At 33.7% G+C, this 11,769-nt stretch overlaps 1 protein-coding gene across 1 annotated transcript; it reads right to left on the bottom strand.

The window, feature by feature from the left end:
- Positions 1-2,958: 2,958 nt before the first annotated feature.
- LOC112507516 (protein cornichon homolog 1-like) lies at positions 2,959-9,501 on the bottom strand. Its single transcript, XM_025112141.1, has 4 exons — positions 9,286-9,501; positions 5,104-5,285; positions 3,690-3,812; positions 2,959-3,274 (listed from the first exon to the last, which is right to left on the bottom strand). The coding sequence occupies exons 1-4, from the start codon at positions 9,358-9,360 to the stop codon at positions 3,202-3,204; spliced, it is 453 nt and encodes a 150-aa protein (XP_024967909.1). The 5' UTR covers positions 9,361-9,501; the 3' UTR covers positions 2,959-3,201.
- Between the last annotated feature and the right edge of the window lie 2,268 nt (positions 9,502-11,769).

The following is an 11,769-nucleotide window of genomic DNA, read 5'->3' as shown; positions in this document are numbered from 1 at the left end:
TTATGAGTTTTTGAATATAAAGTTTGGGGGGATTCATAAGATTGAAGATCACCCACACCCTGTGTCATTTGTTCAAGGGATTGAGAGCCAGGATGAGTGCGACAATTGTGGCTATTCATTGCAGTACACGATGATCTTTAAGTGTTTACAATGTAAGTATCTACTTCACTTTACGTGTTGTAAGAGTTTCAACAATTGGTGATTATATATGTTGGTTTCTTTTCCATTTGTCAGAATTGTATTTTGTACTTATAATGTGTGACCTTTTTATGTGTAAAATAATATATAGAAAATTGAAATTATGGCAAAAGTGGTAACTCTTATAATTATATATATATACTAGAATGGTACTCGTGCATATTATTGGAGTCAGAGAATATTGTAGCTGTTAAATTGAAAGAAGGATATCTTGGGATACAAGTAATGCATATCTTGTTGAAAAAGGACAAGGGTAAACTAAAAGGGAAAAGATAAGAAAACATATATAGAAAAAAAAAAAGAATATTTAGCGACACGATACATGAATATTATGAAGTTGAAACTTGAACGAGACAAATTCAATTTAGAATAAAATGTAAATTATATTAAATAAATTTAAGTACTACCATAGATGAACCAATCGCGTTTGACAAAAAATTATTTGATTGAGTCGGTAATAGTGCTGAAAACATGGTGTCGAGATCAACATCCGTTGTTGGGTGAACAGCAGCCCGTGTCATTAAAAAAAACCGAAGTGATGCAAAGAATTTGGCGTTAGCAAAGGCCAAAGTGTTTATCGTTCAGGGTTCAAATAAGATTATAAAATTATATCATTGTTTAATTAGAAACATTAATTAACAGGGGTAGGTAACCTCCGCTTGATACTTGTGTCATTGTCGTCCTATAAATCTGCAAAAATCAACAATGCTTAATTTATTCTCAATCTGTGAACAACCTTTAACTCCCAACAACATTGCGTTCAAAATTAATTATCAAATAATGTGCTTCTCAATGAACCGAATTTAATTAAGAGTTGAAGAGTAATACAAAATCTTCCTAACACATTTTAATTTGCGATTGTCATTTAGATGTTTTGTTATTATATGATATATAATAACAAAACATCTAAACTGAGGGGAAAAAAAAGTTATCGTGGACATCCGCAAGAAGGCACATGCCAACGTCCGTGAAGACCCAAATAAATCATGATGTGTGGACAATTTTGTGGAGTTCCTTTTTCTCCAACAATTTTTGTAAAAATGTCTTTAAATGAAAAAAAGTATGATAAATAATACAATTTTCTACAAATTCTGAAATTTCTAAAAAATCCTTCATTTTTGTTATATTAGTAAATATTTTATTAATATATTTAATGTTGGAATATATGTGACGACTTAGGATCATGTGAGACTAAGGGTTTTTTGTGAGACTGAGATCCGTAAGACCAATTCTCAACCCTTGGATTAGATTTACAATCTGAATATTCATAATTACAAAATTGTCGCGAGACTTCTCAATAATCACAAAATTGTCACCGTGCAACTTTAAATCATTAGATCATTAACTTATAAAGTTGATCAATGAACATAAATTGATCTTACGGGTCTCAGAAAAAACCTTTGGTCTCACGTGAACCCAACCCTATATGTGACACCTCAAAAATAAGATAAATAAATATTTATAGAAAAAAGGGGAAAGGGATAATAAAACAAATGGTGGATTTTGTTGGGTCAAAAGTGAAAAATGAGAAAGAAAAGGGGGAATAGTTGCCAAGTATTGAAAGTGGGAAATCGGGATTTGAAATATATATGGCCGAAAATAGAGGGACCTAGTTTGTCAATCAGACAAACTTTGAAATTTGAATAGATTGCAACGGCCGATTCTTTTTAATGAGGTTTAATGGGCAATCAATTGACAATTATCATGCGTTATGATTGGGAAATATGGGTATAAAATCGTGATAGAGGGAAGAACAAATGTGTTTTGACAAATCAAGTTTTGAACGAGATCGAGTGTTAAAAGCAAATTTAGGGGTCGTTTAATCAAATGTTTACCAGGTAAGCATTTATCGATATGAGTCTAACACTACAATTTATTTTTCTGGTAAGATTGTAGTGAATTAAAATGATATAGTATGCAACAATTTACCCGGTAAGCATTTACTCGGGTAAGAGTCGTTACTCTCACTTACTGGGTAAGACTCCATTCTTTCACCACTCTTACCGGGTATGATTCTCCATCATTTTACCGCTCTAACCAGGTAAGATTCTAAACCCTTCCATGTTCGTTTGGTAATGAAAATTACCCGATAAACACTTACTATAAACGGGCTTAGACTTTGTTGGCCAGAGTGACTTAGATGTAATTGTTCTCTATTAATATAGCTGAATATTTCATAAACTTTTTGATTTCTTTAAATAAGTAATTGCATTACTTCTTTCAGAAAACGAACGTATTTTAATTAAATTTATGAATATAATGGAGTAACAAGGTGTGTTTACCTTATTTTAGTAAGTAAATTACATTCGTTCTTTCAGCGGATTGATATTTTAGCTAAATTGCAAGAACCTAATACCTTAGAAACAGAGATAATCATTTTTGACCTTCTAATTCACGGTATAGCCGATCTCCTACATAATTGACCGAAATAGTCAACATTTCAACCAACCTTTAACAATTTGCAAAATCCAATTTTTATGAATATAATATTTATAAAGTAGCGATTTCTCAAGTTGCTAAAGTGCTACTTGTGAAATGTTGATGTGCAAGTTGTCACTTAGGCAATTTGCTAAAATGCTACTTACCCAAATTAAAAAGTAGATTTTGCAAGTTACTAAAGTGCTACTAGTGAAATATTTGAATATTTCAGTTAATTGAATAGAAAAACGACTATAAACTGAATTTGGGTGTTCTCGTTAGTTATCTCAAAATGGTTATATGAAACAAGTCGGGACTCCTCATTTGTTCTCCTTAGTTATCTCAAACAAATAAATATTTAACTTATACAAGATTCTAAAGGACATTGTACCTAAACAAAAAACATCATCAAGAATTTTACAAAACATAAATTAAATCAAACGAACCCCGTAAATCTCATTTGAATGATAGAATGTAAGCAGGCCTTACCTCTACATACAAGACCCGAGGAGCAGAAATCTGCACTATGTTGTTAGAAATTACAAGTAATGTTACAAACCCGATAAATCAATATGAGCAAAAGAATCAAAATATTCCGAACCCAGGTACCCTTTCTTCCTCATCGTCTATCAAATTGTTGACAATCGCTATTACCATCCTGCATCATTAAACTATCGTCAGCAACGACAGATAACAGCCTCCATCCCATAGAAAAACCGTACAAAAATGTAAACTTCAAATAGGATTTAAGAACAAACACCAAGTAAGAACAGGCTCAACAGGTCTCGTTTAGTTGATGTGGTAATAAACGAATGGGAGACAGGAGGATGAACGAAAATTAGCATACCCAATTAGCATCTAACAGGTCAGGAAATGAACCAAAAGCTAGAGGTATATGGTCATGGTGATCGCAAAATCTAGAACTTGAAAACCTGAGGATCAGGTGAATTCAATAGTAATCACATGTTGGATTCTAAATTAACGTCTTTGAAATAGTCGCTTGATTATAAAAGTCGAAGTACATCTCTAATTTACTGATCTAATGTATGGATACACAATCGAAAACATCTGACCTGATAATGACTAGAACAAAGAGAATCAAGTAGAAAGCAAGCTTAGCAATCCGATACTTCTTTTCAGCATCAATAAATCTGAAAACTTCAGTTACATCAATAAGATGTCGTTTTTTCGAGTATCTGAAACATACGAAAATACAAAAACATCAACATAAGAGGAATCATCAGGAACTTAAGGAAAGAAGCACTTAGCTGATAAAGTTCTGCAAGTGGAGCAAATGACCTTCGGTATCTTTTTTGTTCCCAGTAACATCACATTATCTTGTTGATGTTACCAGAGAGATAAGAAAATCCGTGTTATAGTTCATGTTACGTGCAACTGTTATTTAGGCCAGGGTGCGTTTGGTAAATCCGGTCCCCCGGTATACACACTCTCTCTCTACCTTTGGTTTTATAAGAATTATTTGATCTTTTTGAACCTAACAAAAGATTAACATGAACTCAATGAATAACATCATGTCATATATTCAACTATGCTGTTATAGCGGTGAAAATACAAAATTGCAGTCGGGATCGATATTTGAAATAGCAGTGGTATGGTGGTCCAAAAATAGCGGTTCGTATAATATTTCTTAGAATTATATATAACTATATATAATATGCCTACAAAAACATATCATTTGCAAAATAAAGCAGTTCTTCCACCATAAGGTTGTCTATAGAGAAACCAAGTTCTTCCAACTTATGTTAATGGATTAAACTTAAGAAAAATAAAGCCCAACCCCCCCCCCCCCCCAAAAAAGTAACGTTAATATCGAAAGCAATTGACCCTAAATATCGGTCAAAATTGCGGTAAATAGCACCGATAATTGCGCTACCGCAATCTGACCACCGTTATTTTGCTAATGTCCGCTATCCGATATATCGCCGCAATTAACAGCATAGATATTTAGTAACCTCTGAAACCAGAAATGCTAAAGACTTCTGAAACATATGACTATAGGAAATGCTTCTCAAACAACTAATCAAGCAGATGATAGACTTCAATGTCAGCAAGAAAAATAAACAGTGACGATAATTCTGAGCACTGAAAAATCATGACCGCCTCACAGAAAATAGGAAAAAGTAAAATACATCACATAATATACATAACCATGTAACACCAATTTTTTGGTGAGAACAGTGAAAACACGGACCTTCATCTACATTCATTTACCTACTTGTGTCACCATAACTAAAACTTCAACAAATTCACATATGTGAAGGTGACTAAAATTATGTGAAAGTTCGTGAGGGTGACTGAAAGTGGAGGTGAAGGTTCGTGTTTTTTGTGAGCCATCAAATAAAATAAAATAAAACTCATCCAAAGGCTCATAAGTGTTCTCACCAAAAAATTTGTTCTCACATGTTCCCAACTATATATCGTTACATAGGTGAGCCTCGGTAGAAAAGTAAAAAGGAAGTAACTTACAGCATGGTACTATATATGGCGATGGGGAGCGTAAGAAGGAACATGAACCAATGGCCTGTGACAAGGAAAAGGGCGCAGCAAACACCATGGAGTACCATCTCAGGAATTATGACAGCATTAATGCGAGATGATGAGTCATAAGGATTCATGTAATCAGCCTCCAAATCTGTTAGGCACACAATCTACAAGTTCATTTCAATAGCATTAGACAACAAGCTAACAACTAACCAACCGATCATATAAAGAAACAAATCAAATCAAGCAAATGTGATAACAGAATGAAATATGAAAATAGGTGAATGTCAAGCATCAGGGTTACGAAGCGCAATAAACATCAAGACCACAAAGAAAAATAATCGTAAAAAACATTTAGAATTAAGTCCTCATTTTGATTGGATGAAAACAAGCGATTGCAACAGGTAAACAAAAAGGTGGATAGAATGATAAACAGGCAAATGAATGTTATGCCACTTAAATATATATATATATATATATATATATATAAGATTGCTAACAGTTGGTCTACTAAAGGGCCTTTCGCCTCGTGGTATCCGAAACTTTGTCCTCCTAGGAGTTCAAGGGTTCAAGCCTTACCAAAAGTGGGGAGGGTGTGTGATTTTATTTGTCATATATAAATATTATATACTTCAAAAGAAAAGATTGAAACCACAAGGGTGGTGCCTGATTGGTTTGAGTTTGGCTCCAAAGGTCAAAAGTATCAGGAGGTCTCAGGTTCAAATCCAAGGAGGAATAAAAATCCCCTTGTGGCCACGGAGGTTCAAATGTGATGACTTCGGGCTATCTGCGCAGGTGGTCGCCCTGGGATTAGTCGGCTCGCATAGCGGGTTGGATATCCAGGTTAATCAAAAAAAAATATTGAAAATATTCCACTTTTAATTGGGACTTGATGATGGACAAATACTTGAAAGGAAAAATGTGTAATCAAAGTAGAGTTTTACTAATATATCTTCAAGTTCTCATATACATCATTTCAGCTTGAACTCTCAATTTGTCAACAACCTGCATCAACAATCATTCTCTCTTTGCATAGTCTTGACGGTTGTTTACTTTAAGAATTATTTATGAAACAAAAATACCACTTTTTTAGCTCAACTGGTACGGTGATACCTAGCCTAATCTTCGGAACTAGTGAGTGAGGATTTGATACTCGTCACTAACAGGGCGTACGAGTGTCTTTTCCATTTAAAAAAATAATGCACAAACAAATTTTTCAATGAATGTTTTTGTGAGAAAAATTTAGTTCCAAGAACGGAATAACTACAAAAAGGAGAGTTTGAATTGTTACAGTCTTTGCTATAGAGCAAATATCTCCTTTTAGTCAATTTCCTCTTTCCAAGTAAAGTAGGGACTTGAACCTTCTTATGGAACCATCAACATTGCATTTAATTTTATACACCCATTATTTTTCCTGGAGGGAGGGTGATGGGATCTCACATTTTTATTGAATTCAAGGGCTGTTATTTCTTTATCCATAGCTTCTACTTACCTTTCATCCTCTGATATTGTGATGCTTGAGTAAGAGTTTGTGGTTCCACTATGCTATCAATATAATTGATGAGGTGTTTGAGAGATTGGTGAACTTTTTTGGATTAATCTGTGAACTTGGAGCGATGGTGTTTGGTGAGTATTGCGTTAACAAGGGATTTGTGAAGGGTCAAAGGATAATCATCAAGCTTGGATGGTAATTTCTTATCTCTATGTGACGTCCAAGGTGTGAGATAAGAGAAGTAGGTGGTCGAGTGGAAGAATCCTGGTCAGGAGTAGTACATTTTTGGGTGGTTGAATTTGGAATTTGTTTTTGGATGTTAGATAGAATATGAGAGAGCGTGGGGGAGTGAGAGTGGTGTTGTCATGAAGGTATGGGTGAGGTAGGACCGACTCGTTGAGAGGGAGGTTGAGTTGGCAGGGGCCTCCGAGTACTTGAGTTTGTGGAGTGTGTATTGGAGTTAATGGAGTGGAAATCTACGTGCTTGTGGACTGTAGAAATGGATTCATCAAAGAGTACATCTCTACTAACAAAAATTTTGTGGATGATTAGATAATCTAGAAAATAGCCTTTCTGATTATGAAGTATCTACAAGTTGGGTATTTATGTCCATTTTTATTGTCATCCAATGATTTTGAGGCGTTCTACTTTTGGAGTGGTGTTGTACAAGAGTTCATGAGAGCATATACTATGTAGAACTATGGAAGGTAATCTCTTGATGAGATAAGTGGAGGCTAGGATACAACATCCTTGAATATGTTTAGGAAAGTGTGCTTGATTTGAATGGATTTGCCCAATTCAAGAAGTTTTCTAGGTTTACTTAACTATCCCATTTTGTTGCGGTATGTAAGACAAGAAGTTTTATGGATGATATCATGTTTGTGGAAGAAGTCACATAGAGAGTTGTTCAAAAACTTTTTACCATTATCACTACGTACGGTCTTAATGGAAATTGGAATTGAGCTTGAACATATGTGTAATAATTTAATATTTGAAATATCTATTTGGTCCCCTTTCATCAACATGAATGAGTTCAAACAAGGACTTTGCATGTGAAACACTAGGAGATAAAGGAAGATACGATCTAACTTGTGATGGGTTAGAGATAGAAAATTCACAAGCTTCCATGAGTATCAAACCCACAAATTAATGATTCCAATCGATCATACAGAACTAGGGTTAGATGCAAACATTGAAAATAGAAAAGAGTTTACTTCATTGTTCCAATTTTTCTTTGATTGAAAGTGATTACCGGTTCTGTAAACTTGCTTAACATCATCATCGATGTACCATGCAGATGAATATGATAATCGAGATAGATTTTGTGAAAGGTCATGACTCGCGAAAGGCATTAACAATGACAAAAGATACCAAACACATAAAAATCAATGGAGAACCCCATCATTATCATAATTAAACAATTTTGTTTTTTAAATCTTAATGTATAAACATGCAAAAAAAATTAAATGTTTATACATTAAGATTTCAAAAAAATGTTTAATTATGATAATGATGGGGTTGTCCATAGATTTTTATGGGTTTGGTACCTTTTGTCATTGTTAATGCCTTTCGCGAGTCAAGACCTTTCATAAAATCTATCTCGATTATCAAATTCATCTGCATGGTACATCGATGATGATGTTAAGCAAATTTACAGAACTGGATATCACTTTCAACCAAAGAAAAATTGGATCAATGAAGATAAACACTTTTCTATTTTCAATGTTTGCATCTAACCCTAGTTCTGTATAATCGATTGGTATCATTAACTTGTGGGTTTGATACTCATGGTTAAGCTTGTGAATTTTCTATCTCTAACCCATCACAAGTTATATCGTATCTTCCTTTGTCTCTTAGTGTTTCACATGCAAAGTCCTTGTTTGAACTCATTCATGTTGATGAAAGGGGACCATATAGTCATCCTATTTTAGATATTTCAAATATTAAATTATTACACATATGTTCAAGCTCGATTCCAATTTCCATTAAGACCATACGTAGTGATAATGGTACAAATTTTTTGAACAACTCTCTATGTGACTTCTTCCACAAACATGGCATCATCCATAAAACTTCTTGCCTTACATACCGCAACAAAACGGGATGGTTAAGTAAACCTAGAAAACTTCTTGAATTGGGAAAATCCATTCAATTCAAGTACACTTTCCTAAACATATTCAAGGATAATGTATCCTAGCCTAAACTTATCACATCAAGAGATTACCTTCCATGGTTCTACATAGTATATGCTCTCATGAACTCTTTACAACACCACTCCAAAAGTAGAACGCCTCAAAATCATTAGATGACAACAAAAATGGACATAATAATACCCAACTTGTAGATACTTCATAATCAGAAAGACTATTTCTTAGATTATCTAATCATCCACAAAATTTTTGTTAGTAGAGATGTACTCTTTGATGAATCTATTTCTACAGTCCACAAGCACGTAGATTTCCACTCCATTAACTCCAATACACACATTATGCTATAGAAAGTAACTTATTTTTATTGATTGGCCAGAAAGGGGGAAAACTGAAAATCAAAACCCTACAGCCAACTCAGGTGGGGAGAAACTCAACAATTTCTCTAATAAATCACAATGGCATATCTGATCAAATGCATGAAGCAATACAGAGTAAGAGTAGAGGAGATAATGATGATACGATTACCTGATACAGATTAGAGGCGATGAGGGCCGTGTTCATTATAAAGAAGATAACCCATAGAATCACTTCCCACGCCATTGACGATTTACAGGCTGATACACACAAAACCCCAAAACGTATTCAGGGAAAACGGTATCGTTTGAGCGTTGCGAAGGGGATGACAGAGCGAAGAGGTGTCGCCTGTGTGTGTACGTAGGGTTTATGATTAAAGACTGTTTCAGTAAAGTAGAGAAAACCCAGTTTTTACAATATTATTAGTGTGTTTGTGATTGTTTATAAAAACAATTTATTGATTTATTACGGTGTGGTATCGGTAATAAGTACTTTTGGTTGTTTGGATAAATAGTTTATATCGGTGCCAAACCGGTAATAAGAAGTTTTTGAAGAAGTTAAATCATTCTAATTTATAATAAGTGGATAAAAATTTTTGTAAAAAAACATAAGTTGTTTTAAATAAACAATCCCAAACACCTCCTATATAAATCTACTTTTGTAAAATGGAAATGAGATGATTTAAACTTAAAAGACCGATAAGTTAGTGATCTCAATGAATCTCGTAGTTTGAAACTCTTTACCATAACATCGTTAGATGAGTTTCAATTGCGCTCCTTTGTGAAGGAGGGGATCGAAAGCCAAAGGAAGTATGGCCGAGTTTCAAGACTATGGGACTAAGAGTCGGAACTAGCCGCGTGTCATCTTTCTCAGAGTCTGAGTCCGACACCTCTGTTATTATATCAAACAACAATTGAATTGGGATCAAAAAGTTAAGGGATTGGATATGTCCCCGTCTGTCTTGTGTTCAAAGGGTATTCTTAAATGTACAAGATAGTTTTCAAAAACATATAAATATGACCATTCACCTATTAAATATGAATCTCATACAAATTAAAGAGATAGAGTCAGAAGACAACACCAACGTTTACGTGGAAATCCAAATTGGAAGAAAACCCATCAGAAAAAAAAATCCATTAGTGAAGGATGAAGATTAGAATGCTCTTAAAGAAGTAGAATCACAGCTATGATAAGTTTGTATATTTAGAGATAAACACGTAATAAAATCGGTGATATCTAAGCATGTTCATGAGCTACTTTTATCATATGAACTCAATCTATTTTGAGAAAACACTAAAAAAGATAAAGAAAGTGTAAGCTCAAAGAAACCAAAATGATGAAACTTGTAGTTGGCAAATATGAGTATTCGAAGCAAAGATTATCAATTTTTTAATGATTTCATAAGGGACACAATCGCTTTAAATAGGTAATATTAGTTGAAAAGTTGTGAATAGTACTCTCCAAAAGCTTGTTAGCCTCCAAAAAAACATGTTTTGCATGGGCATGAAGGAACAAATTGCATGCTCGCAGACAAATTTGTTGGACGATCAAAAAACCGTAGGAAATTGAGGTATCATTTAACATCTACATAATGAAATCGAAAAAGACCAGATAAAAGTATATTATGTTGTAGTACACGAATATTTTTAGACCATTTCCAATGATAAAAAAGTTTATGTGATTAAATGGTATGGAAAAAAGTCTTCCAAATTAAAGAGTGTGTGAGAGGGGTAATGATATTAAAATAAAATATTGATTAATACAAGGTTTTTCAACAAAAGGGGCTATTCTTCAATGCATTTTAACAGTTGTGGATCCAGGAAATTAATAAGGTGAGGGTATGTTGGATGGGACGTGGGAGAGGCAAGTATATGACCATATGGGATTGGGAGGGAAGCATGTAAGATGAGGATAAAAAATAAAAAATTTAAGCTAGTCAACAAACGTTTTTTATGTTCAGTTCAAATTGTTTTTATAGTAATTCCTCTCTCGGTTTTATCAAAATGTCACTACGTATGCAATATACACATTCGTAATATTGCGGACCTGGCTAAAAGACATGAATAAAACTATTAGGTCGTGTTTGTTTTTTAAAAGATGCTGAAGTCTGAAGTCTGATTTCACTTCTGATTTATAAGAAGTGGTTCTGAAATCTGGATCAATAAAAGTGTTTGTTTTTACATTTGAAGTCTGAAATCTGAATCGATCAAACTAGTGCAAAAATATAAAAGATAAATAGCTTTTTTTTACAAAAGTATAAAAGATAAATAGTTTTTGTTAACAAATCTCTTTCATCCCCCAAAATAAGAACCATCTGATAGAGGACGGATTAAGATTAAGAGGTATTAAGGGATACGTTTACCACTTAAAATTCTAGAGAACATTTAGAGCTTTTAAGCTCTTATTTTAGAAATAAAACAAACCTTCTTAATATCCAAACGTCTGAACGAATCAGACTTCAGAGGTATTAAGAGGTAATTTAAAAAAAAAAACAAACTCTTAGATTTAACTCAGATACGCAATTGTGATGGTATCACTTACTAATCTGGTGGAATTTGATTTTTTTTTTAATCTGTTAGTCAGGTCTGCAATATTGCGGGATGTGAATATTGCAGACGTAGTGACATTTGAATAAACCCGGAAGAAAAATGGATA

The sequence above is a fragment of the Cynara cardunculus genome (assembly GCF_001531365.2).
Source record: "Cynara cardunculus var. scolymus isolate 2C chromosome LG 2, CcrdV1, whole genome shotgun sequence".
Lineage (NCBI taxonomy): Eukaryota > Viridiplantae > Streptophyta > Magnoliopsida > Asterales > Asteraceae > Cynara > Cynara cardunculus.
The sequence above is the reverse complement of the archived record's forward strand: the minus strand, read 5'-3'. Positions and strand labels throughout refer to the sequence as shown.

What these genes read in the sequence shown, in the direction of transcription:
- LOC112507516 (XM_025112141.1), bottom strand. Translation starts at nt 9,360, where the DNA reads ATGGCGTGGGAAGTGATTCTATGGGTTATCTTCTTTATAATGAACACG. An exon ending in GCCATATATAGTACCATGCT is followed by an intron (nt 3,813 to 5,103) that starts GTAAGTTACTTC and finishes CGTATGTTTCAG; the next exon opens with ATACTCGAAAAAACGACATC. An exon ending in TTTGTTCTAGTCATTATCAG is followed by an intron (nt 3,275 to 3,689) that starts GTCAGATGTTTT and finishes TTAATGATGCAG; the next exon opens with GATGGTAATAGCGATTGTCA.